This window comes from Dipodomys merriami, unplaced genomic scaffold, assembly GCF_024711535.1.
Source record: "Dipodomys merriami isolate MVZ:Mamm:240054 unplaced genomic scaffold, mDipMer1.0.p SCAF_6, whole genome shotgun sequence".
In the NCBI taxonomy this organism is placed as follows: Eukaryota; Metazoa; Chordata; class Mammalia; order Rodentia; family Heteromyidae; genus Dipodomys; species Dipodomys merriami.
Genome location: NW_027206179.1, coordinates 66,125,389 through 66,144,525, shown reverse-complemented (window position 1 = coordinate 66,144,525; position 19,137 = coordinate 66,125,389). Strand labels below are relative to the sequence as shown.

Below are 19,137 nucleotides of genomic sequence, written 5' to 3'. Positions count from 1 at the left end.
ATTTCATAAACCCCCCCCCCCAAAAAAAAAACTGACTAAAAATAGCTAGGCGCTGGTGGCTCACGCCTATAATCCTATAATCCTAGCTACTCAGGAAGCTGAGATCTGAGGATCATGGTTCAAAGCCAGCACAGTAAAGTCTGTGAGACTTTTTTTTTTAATTGTAAAAATACTGCTACAGTTACATGAATAGGGTAATGAGTATATTTCCTATCAAGCATTGTTACCTCCTCCCATCCCTTCCCTCCCCACCTCCCCAACTCCTTCCCCCTACACCCCCCACTCCCCAGAGTCCCCCCCTCCCCCCGCCCAACAATGTAAAGTTCATTTTCAACATAGTGTCCTGTACATCTCATTGTCGCAATGGGTCAACCTGCATCCCCATTTAAGCTTTTTGTTATATCCCTTCCCCTCCCCAGATTACCAAAATGTATATACAAGATGCAGAACCCTGGAATCAAATACAGTGGAAACAGAGGTTATACTATGGGGGAACATAAAAAAGAAACAAAAGAATCACTTAGTGCATTAAAAACAATAGCAAGCGTGAGACTCTTATCTCCAATAAACCACTAAAAAACCGGAAGTGGCACTGTGGCTCAAGCAGTAGAACACACACCTTGAGCTGAAGAGCACAGGGAAAGTACCCAAACCCAGAGTTCATGCCCCATGACTGACAAAAAAAAAAAAGACAAATGAGACTCCATAGTAAAAACTTTCTACATATCCAAGGACACGGTCAACAATAAAAGGCAACTTAGGAGTGTAAGAAAGTATTTGCAAATCAAATATGTTTACTATCCAGAATACATAATGAACTCCAAAAATTCAAGAACAAAGAAATGTATTTTAAAAATGGGTTAAGGACTAGAAGAGGCACTTTTAATACAAAACCATAATCAGATACTTCATTAGCCATTAAAATGGCTAAAATCCCAAAATCAGAAAACAGTAAGTGTTGGTAAAGTTTTAAAGAAGCTGAAGTATTTGTGCACTGTTCATGGGATTGTAAAATGGAAACAGTATAGAAGTCTCCCAGAAATTTTAAAAATAGAACTGACATATGACCCAGCAGTCCTATTTATGGATATTATATTCATATGGGATATATATGTTTATGTGTGGATATATACACATATATATCCCCAAATGAACAGTTTCAGAGGTATCTGCATGCTCAAGTTCATAGCAGCCTTATTCACAGAAGCTACTATGAAAGCTGCCTAAATGTCTATTGACAGATAAATGGCTAAACAAAATGTAGTATGTAGTACATACAAAGGGATTTTTACACCATAAAAGGAAGGAAATCCTGTCACGAGCTACAACTTGGATAAACTATGTGGTCACTATGCTAAGTAAAACAAGTCAGTCATAACAACAAAGACAAATATGCCAGGTACCAGTAGCTCATGCCTACAATCCTAGCTAATCAGGAGTCTAATATATGAGGATCACATATTGAAGCCAGCCTGGGCAGAAAAATCTGTGAGACTCTTATCTACAAATAGCCACCAAAAGGCTAGAAGTGGAGTTTTGAGTCAAATGACGAGAGCTAGCTGTAAACACAAAAGCTCAGGGACAACACCCTGGACTTGAGTTCAAGCCCCAGTATTGCCCCTTCCAAAACAGACAAGCACTGTATCATTCTCTTTTTTGTAAGATAGCTAAAGCTGTCAAATTCATAGAAACAGAAAGCAAAGGGTTGTTAACAAGAACCGCAGGAAGAGCACAAATTGTATATTGGGATAGTTCCACATTTCAAGATGATAAAGTTTTGGGAATCTGTTTTACAACAAGGCTACTGAGAACTCTATACTTGCAAATGGTTAAATCGTAAATCCTGTGGTTTTTACCATAAAAGGAAAAAAAATGAAGCAATGTAAAATATGTTTGTTTCTATTATTGTGATAGGATTTCCTTCACTTAAACCTTGAAAATTGGAAAAAGAAACCAGGTGCTGGTGGCTTGTGTTGTAATCCCAGCTACTCTGGAGGCTGAGATTTGAGCATTGTTGTTCAAAGTAATCCCAGGAGGAAAGCACATGATATTCCAATTAATCACACAGAAAGCAGCTCAAAGTAGAACTGTGGTTCAAGTGGTAGAGCACTAACTAGCCTTTAACAAAAGGCTCAAGGATAGTGCCCAGGCCCTAAGCTGAAGCCTGGGCCTTGCACCAAAGAGGGGAACAGAGTGGGGGGGGGGGGGGGGGGGAGAAGGAGGGAGGGACAGAGGAAAAGGAAGGAAGTAAAGAAGGAAGGAAGGAGGGAGGGAGGGAGGGAGGGAGGGAGGGGGAAGGGAGGGGGGAGGAAGGGAGGGAGGGAGGGGGAAAGGGAGAAGGGAAGAAGGGAGGGAGAAAGAAAAGAAAAATGAAAAAAGAGAAAGAAAATTGAAAAAAAAAGGGAATTCAGGGGAAGATGCAAGATTAGTTTTACCAAAGTAATAACAGGGGCAGAAGAAGGGATCATCTAACAGAGGTGTTACCTAGCAAAGAAGCAAAGGTATATTCCAGAGGCTTCAAATCAGATAGTTAACAATCTTAAGCCTAATAATAGATATTAATGCAACAGGGAAAGGAATATGGCAATCAGTCTCTGAGAAGGAGGGCACTATGCTATGAGTGTGTACATGAGAGAGCTGGAAGACTGGTCAGGGAACAGGACATAGAAGTTTAAGGATAGGTAAATTTCTAATGTGGAAGATTTGGGGAAAATAAAAAGTTTCCAAATAAATACACTGGAATTGAAGGTCACTGAAGTGGAGGGGCTAAAGAATTAGCAATCAAGGTTATTAGTCACCCAGCTTTGAATGATTATTTTTCCACTGAATGTCTTTTAAATTCTCTAAGGGCAGAAACTATCTTTTGTGTTCCACACAGCTCATTGTGGATCACATGATACATGTTTAGGAATTTGGTAAATGTAACTATATTTAAAATCAAAGTTCAAACTCATAAAATTATAGAAAAGTAACCATTAGTCATGATATTTAAAGAAGAGTTAGGTGAAAAACTCCAATTTATTTTGTTTAATAATTAGAATTGTGATAAAGAATTAATTCTGAGATTTAAATGAGAATTATCAGCCAAATTCCTGATTTGGTGGGAAGAGGAATGTTTCTCAGTCTTTGATTCATAAAACAATACCTAATAGAGCCTTTGAAATACTACAGCAAACTATAATTTTACATAAATTATAGGTCCTCAAATAAAACAAACTTGGTTATAAACATTGCTTCACAATGGTCAACATTTGGGCACTTTGTTATTTAAAAGAATTCTAAGGCCTGGGAGAATAACTCAAGGGGTAGAATACCTGCCCAGCAGGCATGAAACCCTGAGGAATTCAGAACTCCACAATTATAATAAAAGAATTCTAAGATTATTCTTTGAATTAAAGAAATTAAAGATTCCTTTACCTTACACTTCAAGTTAATATGCTTTTGGGGGAAATATACACTTATTGTTTGCTAATGTTACCTGCCCATTCTCTGCCTTTATTCTTCTTTCTCCTATGCATTCTTCATTATTTTTATCTTTTGGTGCCAGTACTGGGCTTGAACTCAGAATGCTATCCTTAGCTTTTTCATTCAAGAATGGCACTCTACCACTTGAGCCACAGCTCCAATTCTGTCTTTTTGGTTGTTAATTGGAGAAAAGAGTCTAACAGACTTACCTGCCTACGTTGGCTTTGAACTGCAATCCTCAGAATACTGGTACAAGTCACCAGCTTCTGGCTTCCTGTGTATTCCAATTTTGAGAAAAAACAAATTTTCCATCCTATGATGTCTGCACTGAAGGACTACCAGATTAACAGTCCATCATCTGCAGACTAGAAAAACAGAGGTTAAACTGTGCTTAAATCCTATCTTCTCACATCTCTGTCCCAGCTTTCCAGTTATCCTTATCAAGACTTCAGAGACTCTGCCCCGGAATTCTAATAATCCAGAGAGGACACATTTATAGTGTGGCTGTTGTCAGTTTACCTACGAACAAAGTTATATCCCTATATAAGTCAGTTTCTCCTTACTACACCCCCAACTATGGCAGTAAAATGTGAAAAAGAGGAGGGATGGAATATGCAAATAATTATAGCATCTGGCACTGAAACTGTTGAATCATGATAGCCAACAATTCTGTTATAGGTCCTCTATCTTCTTGTAAGCACAAAGTACTTTAAGCTTCCTCACTGGGTCAATTCTCTTTTTTTCCTCTCTATCCAATGATTATTCTAAAGAGTTGGCCCATATAGGGCCAAAACAGATCAAAGCCAATGGATCTAAGTCATTCATTTATGTGTACATTAATATTTATTTCTCTAAGTTCCTGGCTATTCTGCAGTGAGCAAAACAGATAGGATCTATGCTCTGAGAAGCACATATCCTAAAAAACAGAAAATATGACATTTGCTTCTTTGAAATAACTAACTGAGATGGGGATTTAGCTTGGTAATATAGCACCTGATGAACAGGCACCAAGGCTCTGGGTTCCAGAGTTCTACTCCCAACAATACATACACAATCACAAAAACAGGACAATTTATTATTGTAATATCTATCAGGAGCAGGGAAATTTATAATTGATGTCATAATATATCATTGGCATATGCTTTTCTAAAACTCCTTCTAAATAAGTTCTCATTAATCTCATTGCCTGTTTTTCCCCCTGAACCCAACCAACCCAAACTTATGTAACAGCTTTTTTTAAAACTGCTTTCTACTTTCTGAGAAAAATAAACATATGATAGGAAAGCTAAAGGAAATCTGTTTCACAAAGCTCCCAGTTCCTCTAAGAGGATCCCCGTGCATCAGTGCAGATTGTCTACAACTACAATTCTACACATAAGAGGTACACATATTTTTTTTCAGCCTGCACTGCTTCCTAAATAAAGTTAACCTGTGAAATGATACTTCTGGAAAGTCTCATTTCTAGAAACTTTGCTGGGTTTGGATATGGAAAGGTGGCTTTAGAAACAAGGGGGAAAGTTAAATGGTTTTACATAACAAAATATTTTTAGACTAGGGAGCAGGGGTAGGAAGCAATTAGAAAGAAGAGTGGGAGAAGCCAATCTAGTTACCACCTTTCCTTTTCTCAATAGTTTTCCTCCCCTTCCCCCAATTTTTCCATAGAGTTTACAACACCTCTCTGTACAAAGACTTTACATAAACTCTTTTTCAGAGTCCATTGTTTCCTAACTCCTGCATCACAGACATCTCAACTATTCATACAGCACTCCACTGGTTTGGTCCCAAATTGAACTTATTTTCCTTTCTCTGTCTCTAATGACAATTATTTTTAACTATTCCTGACAGCCTCCAACATTCCACTAAGTCACTAATATCATCACCATGAAAGGAACAACTAATATTTATTGAGCACTTGTGACACACCAAGTACTGTGCCAAAGGCATTACATGCGTAATTTCACCTAATCCTTAAACCCTACTAAACAAGTATTATGACTATTTCCTAAATATTAGGGATTCAACAATCTCGTGGTCATAGTCATTCTAAGGGTAAATGAAAGAATTAGAATTTAACCCATTCTGACTCCACAGCCAACTTAACTGGTATACATGTTGCATGTGCTATGCCCCATCATCCCTCTCATTAATCCTTTCTAGTCACTTACTAGTTTAGCTTCCCAGTCATAACCTCCTAAATGCCTCATCATCTCTCTTCCCACTGCCTTCACACAGGACAGCACTAAGTCTTTACTATGTATCAGGCATTATTCTAAATAATTTATACACTTTCTTCAAGTCTCCAAGCCTTATGAGATGAAAAGAGGACAAAGACTGTTCAAAGCCAGATAACCTAAATAAGAGATCCTTAAGCACTTCCCCTTACCTGTGAGAGCCATCAACTTTGTCTCCCTACCTCCCTTCTGGAACCCCACCATCTTCCAGACTGCTGGAGATATCTTTCTGGAATGTAGATGTTATCGTGACATTCTCCTGCTTAAAATTGGCAGCTCTGTGTCACTTGACTGGCTCAAGTCCAAATGTCTGTACAAAATACTTCATTTTTTTTCTCTAGTCAGTTCAATAAATATCTGAACACGTACCGAAGGCAAGGCCGAGTGCCATGTGCTTTCATATGGGTATCAGTAGTCCCTGACTATTTCAGCCCAGAACCCTGAGTGCCAGACAAACCAGATGTAGATCTGGCAATACCCTAAAGACCTATGCATATAGAATGTACCTGGCAAAATTCCACATCAATCTGAAGAGTGCCTATGTGAGACATTCTCTAACAAAGCCCAGGCAGAAAAATAATCTTTCATGTTCCCACAGCACTTTGAACACAAACTACTTTTAAAGGTAGTTAATAGAATCAGCTTTCATAAGGGACTCTGAGCAACTAGGGGCAAAAAGTGACCCTGGCACGCAGGAGGCACTTTATGATTGGCTAAATAGTTAATGAAGCCATTATAAATTTGGTAAGAAGAACTAGACACAGAATAAGAATGTTAATACAGAAGCTGGTTGGCATGCAAGTAATGTCATTCTACTGTGGTTCTAGTGTGGCCTGAATTTTACTCCTGTGGGAAAACTCACATGTGGGACTTGGGGCAGGCTAAAAAGGCAAAAAATGTTATTCCTGGCACAACAAAGCTTTGACAAGCCAAACAGGACACTAGATCCCCACTTCCTCACTTCCTTCTTTACCTGCCAAAATCCTTTCTCTAAATGTGTAGGGGAGAGGGGAATCAAATCTATCAAAGTAAAAAGAATTAAATTGATCTTCTCAGATCCAACTTCATCAGTGCTGTGTCACAGTACACACAAGAGAAAAATTAAAATCTGTCCTGGGAAGAAGGCCAATTTCCAAGTAAGAATTGCTGCTACAAGAATGTGAAATTTTTAAAGCGAAGGCAGTTCCAATAAACTAGAGCTCACAACTGTTTGCTCCAACTGCACTTACCAGGGGCTCCACTTGGTTTCATTTCTCAAGCCCTGTGTTGGTTTTGTTTTATTTTGTTTTTTTAAAGTAAAGCCCATGCCCAGATGTACTTTGGATCCTAGCAGAAAACAAATGTCTAGATCCATAATATTAAATGTAAGCTGAAGCATACACACACAAAAAATCTTACGTGTCACACACATTCAAATCCTTATCTAAAACGCGTGGCACAAAGCTCTGAAAAGCAGTGATGAATTTCCCGAGTGGTGCTTTGTGTGCAAACGCTTCCAAATCAAGATCTACATGTTGAAATTTACTCCTGGGAAGATGTCAATCTCTCTCCCACTCTCTTTCAGCCTAGGAAAAAGAATTTTCAGGCAACAGTCTGGGACGATCAGACCGTCTCCCCATCCCTTCCAAAGAGAACAAAATCCAAGACGAAGGCACCTAGCGCCACTCATTCCTAAATACACACACACACACACACACACACACACACACACACACACACACACACACACACACACACACACACACACACACGCAAAAAGAAATGTTAAAGACACTCATCCCACCGCTCCTCTTCCCTGAAAATCAAACGACGCCAAGATCTGCAACCAGCGGCCGGAACCACTAATACTAACAGCCAGGCCGCCCACCCCACCCCACCCCACCCCACCCCGTCCGCCCTCCACGCGCCGACCGGCGGCGGCGGGCACAGGGCGCATGGTAGCGCCGCTTCCAGCCTGGCACCCGGTCCACGCGGCCCCCCGCAGCCCGGGAGAGCCAGGCGAACCGCGGAGGTCGGCGGCACCAGGCGGGCAGCGGCGCCGCTCCGGCCGCCTCCTGGGGCGCGGCGCTGCCCCACACCCCGCCGCCGCCCGCACCTGAGGCGGCTGCCCGCAGCCGGCGAGAGGGCAGCGCGGAGCGGACGGGCAAAGTTACTCACCGGGAAACCGCGGCTGCCCGGGGCGCACACCGCGCACGGTACCGCAGTCCAGGGCCGGCTCCCGCTCTCCGGGACTCGCGGAGGGAGAGCCAAGAGCCAGCCCGGAGGCTCCGCTCTGCCGGGACTCGCCGCCGCCACCACCGCCGCCGCCGCCGCGGATTTCCTGGCAAGAAGCAAACTCTGGCCAAGACTTCACTTCTCAACCGCCCCTGCTGCCTTCCCGGGGGCGAGCGCCGGAGCCAAGGGGCCCAACCCGACACGCACCTGGACCAATAGACAGCGGCGTAGGGCGGGACAGAGGCGGCTTCGCCTATCTGAGCGCTCAGGGGGCGGGCCGTCACTCCCGAGTTAGAGTGAGCCGACTCCGCCCCTCGCTCCCTGCCCTCCCCCACCGCTCTGGGCTGTCCCCGCCGCTCGCCTGATTCCTTTAGCTGAAGAAGCTCCAGAAGTGTCTACGCACAGCCGCGACCGCCGCGGGGAGGGTGGAACAGCTGTGTGGAGAGGGATGAAGGGGGCTGTGGGGGTGGAGGGGAGACAGCTACAGGAGCCTGGGGTAGAGTAGGGGAGAACAGGTGGCGTAGGAAAGCAGAAATGTAGGTGTGTTGGGAGAGATGACAGCTGGAGTAGGACAGGGACGGGCTGGCCGGGGGTCAAGAAGGGCGGGGAAGGAGGATAGGCTGATCACCGGGGATGAGCACTTGCAGGTATGGAGAGGGCAGGTCCTGAGGAGGTCGCCGAGCGCGGCGGGTGGGGAAAGGTGGCCGCGGGGCTGAGGCACCTGCAGGAAAAGGTGAAAGGGAGGTCCCGCTGGTGCAGGTTCGAGGATCCCACCGCGAGGAGGACGTGCTCCGGGAATGGGAAGGTTCAGAGCAGGGAAAGAAGGCAATGGGGTGTGCTTTCCTCCCAAACTCTTGCTCTGTTCCCCGAAGCTGCCGTTCGGCCCAGTAGAGAGGTCCAGCTTCAGGAATCTCAGTGAAATCAGTACCACCTGACAACAGCATTGTTAGTTAATTCATCTCGCAAATAGCCCTCTCCTTTAGCAAGGTGTATGGCGCAACTATAACCTGAGGCTGGTGTCCCACGAATGACAGGTTCCTTAAAAGACTCGGATCCTAGGCAGTGCCAATCCGAGGGTACCACCGTCCCCCAGGGCTCCAGCAAAGCAAGTCAGAAACAGGCCCGACTCCAAATTTAAGGAGGAAGGTGATTTGGGAAGCGGCAGGTGAGGCTCCGCCCCTTTCGCTACCACCTGAGAAAGGTACGGGAGACTTGAGTCCCCAAGCCTATACAAGCCAGAAAGTCCGCGCCCCGGATGGGAGAGGTGGGGGATGTGGGGCGGTGTAGAGGGTGGGGCTGGACCCCGGATCCTCTGCGCCCACGTTGGGTCTGGCTGGCTGCCCCCCGCCGCGCCGCGCGCGCCTTCTTTCGCACCGGGGGCGGAGCTTAGGGCGGGGCCTCTACGCCCCGCCCCTCCGCTGGGCCCTGCCGCGCCGCTGCGGCTCCGCCCCGCTTCTTCCGTCTTCCGCTCCTTCGGTGGGTCGTTCATCCTTCCTGCTTCTCCCGCACGTTTGGTGTTATGGGACAGAGCTTCCTTTCCTTTCGTACCACCTGAGGATCCAGGAAATCGCCCCCGCGATGGAAGAGGACCAGGAGCTGGAGAGGTAACGGCCAAGAGGCAGGTGGAAGCGGAGCGGGGCGGTGAGGAGGGGGGGGAGGAGAGGAGTCGCGCCGGGTGAGGACCGCGGGTGGCGGAGGGGCACGCGGCCTGGCTCGGCCTGGCTGGAAGGCCTGATCGCGTAGGCGTTGAGAAGGGGGGAGGGCGGGGAGGGGAGGAGCGTGGCTGAATGGGGAGAAGCAGGGGGTAGATAGGGATGAGTATACCGAGAGATATTCCCCAGGGCCCTTTAGTTATCGGGGGTGGGGGGGGCGGAATACAAACTGAGCAGCCAGAGTTAGGTCCCAAGCTGCCCAACCCCATTAGAACTGCCTGGTGTAAAGTCCCACACCGTGCCAGGGGCACCTTGGCATGTTGAGTTTAGCCTTAGTCTCTTTACCACTTATGGTCCTGTTTTGTACAGCTGGCTGTAAAGCTGCTCTTCGCTGAGTTATTTTTCTCCCTCTTGCTAGTCTCTGGTTCACATCTTCCACGTTCTCGCAGTGTCCTTACCTCTTGCAAATGAAAACCGTAGTTGATGATCTGTAGTTTCTGTTTTCGTACTGAAGTCCTCTGTGTTCTTCTCTGCCTACCCACTAACTCCCCCTTCACCTTCCAGCAGGGCCCACCCTTTTCTAATCCTTTCACGTGACTCTACTAAAATAATAGTTTTGCAAATATTTAAGGTTTTCTGAGAAGATTCCCCTGTGGCCAATGTGGGTAGTCTAACGGATTAGGGAGGAATTGGAGATGGTTAAGTTTTTAATGGGTAGAGGCAGGAAAATGAGAGGCTTATCTAATTGAAATGGATTAGAGTAATGTGTCCCAATTACGATTTAATATATGAAAAAAAGATAGCTACAATATCGAGTATTATCTCATTTTTATAAAAACTATGTGTGTAGAAAAATGTCTGGATTGAAGACCTCAATGGCTGAAGGCGAGAGGAAGACAGCCCTGGAAATGGTCCAGGCAGCTGGATCAGATAGACACTGTGTGACATTTGTATTGCACGAGGAAGACCATACCTTAGGAAATTCTCTACGTTATATGATCATGAAGAACCCAGAAGTGGAATTTTGTGGTTATACTACAACCCATCCTTCAGAGAGCAAAATTAATTTGCGCATTCAGACTCGAGGTGCTCTGCCAGCTGTTGAGCCATTTCAGAAAGGCTTGAATGAGCTCATGAATGTCTGCCAGCATGTACTTGACAAGTTTGAGGCCAGCATAAAGGACTATAAGAATCAAAAGGCAAGCAAAAATGAATCCACATTCTAGTCCCTTTTGCAGAATACAAGGGGGACTATCCTCATGGTCATGCAGAACCCAGAATTAGAAGTTTATGATTGCAGCATGCTCTAGCCTTCAGAAAGATGTGATTCTATAGCTGTTGCGCAATTGAAGCTGTTGGAATCTCTGCAAGAACCTGTGTATTCACCTAATAAATTCCCTCTTTTCTTTAAAGTAGTTTGAGTGGTTTCTATTCCTTGCAACCAATGATCCTCAAAGATTAGTGGTTCCCCCCTTCTTAATTGAGCCAATATTGAAATGAGGAAACTGAGAAAAGAGCCAATAAAAGTGATCTTGGGAAGTAAAAGTAATCATTCCTGTCTGTTGGGCTGGTGGTAAAAGGGGAGGTACAGTTGAATAGACTAGTTTTATTTTTTTTTTATTTTATTTTATTTTATTTTTTGGTCCGGTTGTGGGGCCTGAACTCTGGGCCTGAGCACTGTCCCTCAGCTCTTCAGCTCAAGGCTAGTGCTCTACCACTTGAGCTATAACGCCACTTCCGGCTTTTTTCTTTTTGCTTATGTGGTGCTGAGGAATCGAACCCAGGGCCTCAGGCATGCAAGGCAAGCGCTCTACCACTGAGCCAACTTCCCAGCCCCGAATAGACTAGTTTTAAAAACAAGGAAAGAAGGTTGGAATGAGGACTTGTCTTGATAGACATCATTTTTAGTAATGAGAATTATGTCCATTGCTGTGATTGGTTGATTGGGCACAGATGAAATAATTTGAGAGATTTTTGAAAATTCTGGTTTTGTGTCAGAGTTTTAGATGGTGTCAAGCTCCATCTTGGTGGCATTTATAGGCTAGATATCAAGTTTATGGTTGAATTCAGAACACTAATGATATATTTAGTCATTACCTGAATAAGCCAAAATATTTTGATTTTTTTTGTTTGTTTGTTTGGGGATTTTTTTGATGGAGAATATTGGGGTAGCCAAGTAACATTTTCAGTTACTAGATACATGTCTTTAGTATAGCCTAGGGTTACAGAGAAGCCACATTATTTGAAAGTAAGGACAAGAAGGAAAATAATTTGTGGGAGAAACATTCGTGAATCACATCAAAGAGCCAGCCATTTGTTCTACCTTTCTTCAACCTTGTTTCATAACTATCCTATCACCCTAAATATTTGTTAAACCTTAAGCCCAAGCACACCCTCCCCCCCTTCTGTGCTCTGAGCCTTGATGCACTTCCTCTTCTTGGAGCATTTTACTGTTAGGTAAATTAAATAGGTAGATTTGATTAAGTAGCCAATAAAGAGAATACCCTGTGGTAATCAGGCAGGAAGAGAAGTTTATTGTATTACAGAACTGCTGCCCCACCACGCATGGTGCAGAAGTACAAGGCCAAAGGAGGAGCTAAGGTCCTGCCTGGGTTTAAGTAGGGAAGGGGGAAGGGAGATGGATGTGGATGTGACCTCAGGGCTCTGAACCCTCCCTCAGTCTGATGGAGGTATGACAGGGGGCAGCCCAGGGTGTGACCAAGGATGGGGAGGTGACTGTCTTCAGGTGTGGCAGTTACGCAGGTACTGGGTGGAGATTGTTCGGCCTTCCTGGGGCAGACCTTATATTTACTACCAAACTTAATTTCTGACTTGCCAGCCAAGTGTTGGTACTTCTATGTGATGTGATTACATTCTGTCTTTCCTAATTATGCTATTTACTGTGCTCTTGTTAGTGCTTACATTGTCTGTCGCTATACTAACTGGCTTATTGATGTGGTTCTGGTACCTATAAATAACAGTATTTGACAGTATTAGGCACTTAGTAAATACTAAATGAACCTATGTAGGTAGGTAAGGCATTTAGCCTTGCAGTCACTGAGATTTGGCCTCTTATTCTGTGTAAAGCCTACTTTATCCATGTTCTATCCACTTATTTAAAAAAAAAAATTGAGGCCAGCCACAGCAGTTCATGCCTGTAAGCAAGGCTAACCTAGCAAAAAGGTAAGCCGTACTATTTCAGTTGTGATCCCAGTATGTAGGTAAGTAGGATTGTGGTCTGAGGATGACCAAGAGCAAAAACTTAAGACACTAACTGAAAAATAAATAAGAGATCTAGGACTGTGACTCAACTCAATCTGCCTAACAAAGAGTTCCTGAGTCTAAACCCTAATACCATCAAGAAGAAAAAACAAAGTATTTCTGTGTTATTGAGTCTTTAATTTGTACAAGACCTTGAGGATAGGTATTGTAGTGGGTAAGGACCATCAGTCCTGTCCTTAGAGATTATACATTGTAGGAGGAACATGGTTCAAGATAGAATCTATTTTGGCACAGAAGTTAGGGAAGATCTTCCTAGTATTATAGGAAAAGGAGGACCTGGCTGTGTGGTGTGAACAGAAAATGCATGCTGAAGGATATGTATGCACAAAGGTCCTAAATAAACTCATATTTTGAGGAACTGAAGATGGGATAGAGCTGCTTAGCGTACTAAGCAAAGAGAACTCTCAGGTTCATGCAACACACTTTCAGAGAAGTGAAGAGAGAAAACAGGGCAGGGGAGATAGGATAACCAAGAGTCTCATGTGTAGAAAGAATGGTTGCATGAAGTCTGTGGGGAAGGATGAATTGGTCTAAGAAAGGAGAAGGGAGATGAGCATGAATCATACTTATAAAACAAAAAAGTCACTTGGTCACTATCTGATTTGCTCTATAATAAATTTGATTTGCTCAAAATAAATGATTCAAAATCAGAAATTCTGTTCAGCTTTAAAAGTACCTTTAAAGAGCCAATCATTAAAGAAGATGATTATATACCAAAGGCTTTTAATGCACAATAATTCTGAGTACTTACCTAGCACTTTCCATTTTCAAAGCACTTTATAAACTAGTTATTTATAAATTGCAGATAGCCATAACATCTAAGTGCTCTTAATTAATTGGAATAAAACAAGTTCATGAAAAAAAAAAACTGTAGAGATGAACAGGTATCTGCATAAGAAATGGTCTGTGCAAGCCAGGCGCGGGTGGCTCACACCTGTAATCCTAGCTACTCAGTAGGCCAAGATCTGAGGATCGCGGTTCAAAGCCAGCCCGGGCAGAAAAGTCCGTGAGACTATTGTCTCCAATAAACCACTAGAAAACCGGAAGTAGTGCTGTGGCTCCAGCGGTAGAGCACTGGCCTTGAGCTGAAGAGCGCAGGGACAGCACCCAAACCCAGAGTTCAAGCCCCATGACCAACCAAAAGAAAAGTTATCTGTGCAGTACTGATCTGAAGTATCTTACCTTCTAAGAATACGAAGTCATTTCAGGTTCCAAGGCCCACAATTTCCCACCCTTATTTTCATTTCCCTTAAACATGTTAATAAGATAATCTTCAGACCACTAATTAAAAGGATCTTTTTGGTTAAGATCATTTTAGACAGGTCTTTATCACATCCTTCAAACTGGGATCCCAGGGTATTTTACTCAAACCTACCAGTCTGTTTTCAAAGATGTATTCTAAATCTTAGCCCTTTGCAGTTCAGATTGGTTTTCTAGTGGTTAAGTGGAGATAAGAGTCTCATGGACTTTTCTGCCAGGCTGGCTTTGAACCATGATCCTGAGATCTCTGCCTACTCAGTAGCTAGGATTACAGGTGTGAGCCACCAGTGCCAGCCAGATTTTTTTTTTTTTTAAGATGAAATTAGAAGCTAGGCACTGATGGCTCATGCCTGTAATTCTAGCTACTCAAGAGGCTGAGATCTCAGGATCACAGTTTGAAGCCAGCCTGAGTAGGAAAGTCAATAAGACTCTTCTCTCCACTAAACTACTGGAAAAAGCTGGAAGTGGAGCTGTGGTTCAAGTGGTAGAGTACTAGCCTTGAGCAAGAAGGTCAAGGAGAGACCTGGCCATGGTTTAAGCCCCAGTATTGGCACACATACACACAAAAAAGTTATTCAGCAATGAAAATTTTGAGTGAAAAGAATAAATTTGGTAGTTCTAAAGTGTGTATGTGGAACTTAGTACCTAACTTTATATTACTGTAATTACTTTTATGTATTTATAAGTCAGGTAATGAGTAGTTTTGTTTTTGAACAGTGTTACCCACTGCCTCATTTTCTCCCACTTTTTCCCCTCCTGATTCCCTTCACCCCTATGTTGTAAAGTTCATTTCCAACATAGTGTCTAGTGAGTATCACTGTTGCATTGGTTCACCCTTTGTCCCACTGTTTCTGTGATTCCTTTTCCCTTCCCCAAATCAGATAACTTATATAAAGACAAAAGGTACAGAAATCAAAAACAGTGGCATCAGGGAATAAAAGGGAAAAAAGAAAGAAAAAGGAAATAACTACAAACAGTACAATTTAAAAAAAAAAAAAAACCTTTGTTTCCATTTCTTGGAGTTCATTTAGATAAACATTTTATATGGTCATATCTGCACATAGCTATTGAGCTATTGTAGCCCTCTTCTAAGAATATCCTAGACATATTCTAGTTATTACAAATGAGGGAAACCATGCAGCTTGTATTTCTTTGGATCTGGCTTAATATGATTTTTTCCACATTTTTCCATTTCCTTATGAATGGGGCAGTGTCATTTTTTCTAATGGAAACATAGAATTCCATTGTGTATATATACAACATGTTCTTGATCCATTCATTCACTGAAGGGGGTATCTGGGTTGATTCCATATTTTAGGTATTGTAAATAATGTTGCAATTACATGACTCTGGGTTTTTTGTTATTTTAGGGTTTTTTTTTACTTAAAATTGTTCTTTTGTGGTATTGGATTTGCTTTTGGAGTTACTTTTTTATGGAGTCCTTTCTTGCTATGTTCATTAGTGCTGTTATTATTGTAGTATTACTCATTATGTTCGAACAGATTGATTGGTTTATAAATATTCTTAGGTGAAAACTTTGAACAAATAAATCCTTAGTCGATTCTGTGGTTTTTAGCTCTATTTAGCTTAATGGAGCATTATAATATACATTTGAGAGCCCTTATGTGGTAGAGTCCCAACCTGTTAAAGCTTTTAAGAAAAAAAACTTGAAATAATATTTCTATTAATAGATAAAAATCAGAGATAATTGGACTGGCTTTCTGCTCTTTTCAAAAGGAAATTAAGATTCTGCTGGAACATTCATAATCTTCCCAAAGAATCAAGATAAGGAAGGAAAAGCAAGTTCTGTAGCAGATGGCTACCTGGTGCGGTGCCAGGTATGTGGAATGTTGAGAGGGAAGTCAGGACTCAATCTAGGTCACTGAGCATGAAACTACATAAAACAGAATATATTGATATTTTTTCCTAATAATTCCCATTCCTCAAAAATAGCCTATTTGTTACACATATGTCAGATAGAAAAACTACCAGGATGTCTGTCTGTTTTACTCTTTTGACTTGTGTTGGACCTAGAAACAAAACAAAACTAGGTAATATTTCAACAATTATATTAAAAAGGACTAGATGAGAAAACCAAACAGTCTAGATCATCTAATGAGGCAGAGGCTAGATTTGTTGCCTTTAAACAGCGCTATATAGGTTTGGGATTTCTTTCTTTTCTTTTTTCAAGAGCAAAGACTTTCTAGCTACCTCTTTTTCAGAGTAGTAGTATATGTATTTCAGTATCAGAGTGGTGACTCAAGACTAGAGTTCCTTTGACTTTGACAAATCTTAGATTGTAAATGATTGAGTGGCATAGCTTTTCTCCATATCTATAAAATTGAGTAAATAGTAACCCCTACTTTACTGGGTACTATTAAGAGCAAATATTAGCCAGGTGCCAGTGGAGCATGTCTATAATCCTAGCTACTTGGAAGGCTAAGGTCTGGAGGATCAAGATTTGAGACCAGCCTAGTCAGAAAAATTCATGAGATCCTCTTCTCGGCCTATAGCTGAGTGCAGTGGCTCATGCCTGCCATTTAAACTATATGAGCTGCTGAGATTAGGAGGATTGCAGTTTCTGGCCAGTCCTGGCAGAAAAGTCTGTAAGAGTCCATCTCCAATAAAGGAAGCTAAGCTGGCTTCTCCCAGAGCAAGCTATTCAAGAGAATTAGAGAACACAAGACCAAAATGACTAATCACAGCAGTGACATCCTGTCATTCTGCTCTATTCTGTTTGTTAGCTATGGACCCATGTGTCCAGCCACAGTCATGAGGCCAACAGAGGCTGCCTGCCATAATTACCTTCCCTGAAATAGCATGTGGTCCCTCAGAAAATTTTCCATCATTTTCTATACCCTTTCCTTGCTGTTCCTTCATCAAGGTCATTGGTAACTAACGTATTTTAATTTTGTTCAATGTTAACTCCATTTAAATATAAGTTCCCCAAAGACAAGGACTTAGTCCTTATTTGCCACTATCCCTAGCCCCTAAAAATTGGATCATCATACAGTAGGCTTTCCTTAACACATATTCAGAAGTGAACATATACACATATTCATAATTAATATCAGGAATACAAAAGGAAGGGAAAACTGTAGGGACTGATCGTTTGTAATGACATTGGTACATTTGGCTTACATTTGTGGACTCAAGTAACAAGCCACCAAACAAGCTTCAAGGAGACAGACTCTTTTTTTTTTTTTTCCTTCCGGTCGTGGGGCCTGAACTCTGGGCCTGGGCACTGTCCCTCAGCTCTTCAGCTCAAGGCTAGCGCTCTACCACTTGAGCCACAGCGCCACTTCCGGCTTTTTTCATTTTGCTTATGTGGTGCTGAGGAATCGAACCCAGGGCCTTAGGCATGCAAGCCAAGCGCTCTACCACTGAGCCATCTTCCCAGCCCGGAGACAGACTCTTGAGTGTGCAAGTAACCATGCCTACCTTGTGGGAGTTGGGGATAATACGCATCTTAGAGAGCCCAAGTAAAGGTGGTTATGCTTAATATATGTTCGCTTTCATTTCTGCCTTTTCTGTTCCAAAGAGCCTTTAACATTGTTATCTCCATCAGCTTTTATCCTATGATCCCATGCTCTATGTGATCTATGCTCTATGTGATCTTTTCTTCTATTGATCTGAAATAAAAAGGTAGATTATCTGCTATTGAAATTAATCAAAGAACATTTTTATTTGAAGTACCATTGTAAGAGGATATGTAAGAAGACTTTCACTGGATTCTTGAATTTTAGTAGAGCAAAAGTTGTAGGATTCTTGTTGTGGATATTGAAAAGTTGAATTCTAATAGTCTGATTTTAATGGACACTTTTTTTCAATACCAAATTCTACATCCATTCCCTGACCACATATCTCATTTGTTGCAAATAGTATTGTTTTAGAAAAATGAAGAATGCATGTTTTTGTTTTTTTCCAGAAGCTATGGAAGATACTGCTGTGTTCCAGATGAATCTCATTTGGTTCCTGCTTTTATAGAGTTTGCAATTTGGTTGAGCCAAATTGCTGAAATTGTAAAAATTCTAAATAATAGCCTTCTCTTCCCCAAACCCTTACCCTGCGGTATTTTTCTATAGTGCTTAACTCTTTTAACATATATACACTTATAATATCTATTTATTCTAAATAATAAATATTGACTAAACATACATACTATAGCATAAGCTCTATGAATGTAGATACTTTAGTCTTAACTGTTAATCATGGATGTAACCATAGCTTCTGAAACAGTGCATGGTTCATAGTATAGGTTCATAGTATATTCTCAATAAATATTTATCAAATGAATTAATTGAAGATAAACTCTGCCTTTTTCTTGCCAAATAACCCAAGAGCTGAACTCGAATTTTAAAAGCTAAAATAACTGTCTTATAAGCTTTGCATTAATTTGTACATATATATTTTTAGCTCTTAGTCTATTGACATAAATGACAAGAGATTGGGTCTGTTTAGGAGGAGTTGGGCCTTGAAGGTCATATAGGCAAAGTGTGATTATGACCGGAACAGGCAAAGACACAGTACCAGAGGAGTAGTCTATACAGTAGAAACAAGCAGATCTGACAGGCAGGTGATTCCAGAGAGGTCACCTGAGCTGAGAAGAATTGGGCATGTTTATAGACTTGTAAAAGTCAGAGCTATGTATTTGGAATATCTCATTCCAAAGCAGACAGTGTTGGTTTGTGAGCATCTCTATTTATATGCCTATTTCATTGGCCTCAGTTGGAGAATCCATAAACCAATTATATTTCAAAACTGAAAGTTTTGTTACCTATTCCTGATTTTATTTGTTTTGCCTTTCCTGGAGCTTGACTGGAGGCCTGAGCTCTGTCCCTGAGCTTCTTTGGCTCAAGGCTAATGCTCTACCATTTGAGCCACAGCACCACTTTTGGCTTTTTCTGAGTAGTTTATTGGAGATAAGCATCTTATGGACTTTCATATCAGTGCTGGCTTCAAATCACAATCCTCAGATATCAGCCTTCCCAAGTAACTAGAATTGCAGGCATGAGCCACTGGCACCCAGCTTG

At 42.1% G+C, this 19,137-nt stretch overlaps 2 protein-coding genes across 5 annotated transcripts in view; one reads left to right on the top strand and one right to left on the bottom strand.

The window, feature by feature from the left end:
* Lnx2 (ligand of numb-protein X 2) overlaps nucleotides 1-8,071 on the bottom strand; it is an 82,141-nt gene extending 74,070 nt beyond the window's left edge. For both annotated transcript variants that reach the window (XM_070003068.1, XM_070003065.1), the window contains exon 1: nucleotides 7,854-8,071. The gene's annotated coding sequence lies outside the window, so the exon portion shown is untranslated. The remainder of the gene's footprint in view (nucleotides 1-7,853) is intronic.
* A 1,095-nt stretch (nucleotides 8,072-9,166) lies between these two features.
* Polr1d (RNA polymerase I and III subunit D) overlaps nucleotides 9,167-19,137 on the top strand; it is a 50,670-nt gene continuing 40,699 nt past the window's right edge. Inside the window, exons 1-2 of one of the 3 annotated variants that reach the window (XM_070003071.1) lie at nucleotides 9,429-9,514; nucleotides 15,842-15,942. In XM_070003071.1, the coding sequence (XP_069859172.1) occupies nucleotides 15,920-15,942 (23 nt within the window). In that variant the 5' untranslated portion in view covers nucleotides 9,429-9,514; nucleotides 15,842-15,919. Of the gene's footprint in view, nucleotides 9,529-15,841; nucleotides 15,943-19,137 lie in introns of all 3 variants that reach the window. The other 2 variants (XM_070003069.1, XM_070003070.1) reach the window with 2 other exon arrangements.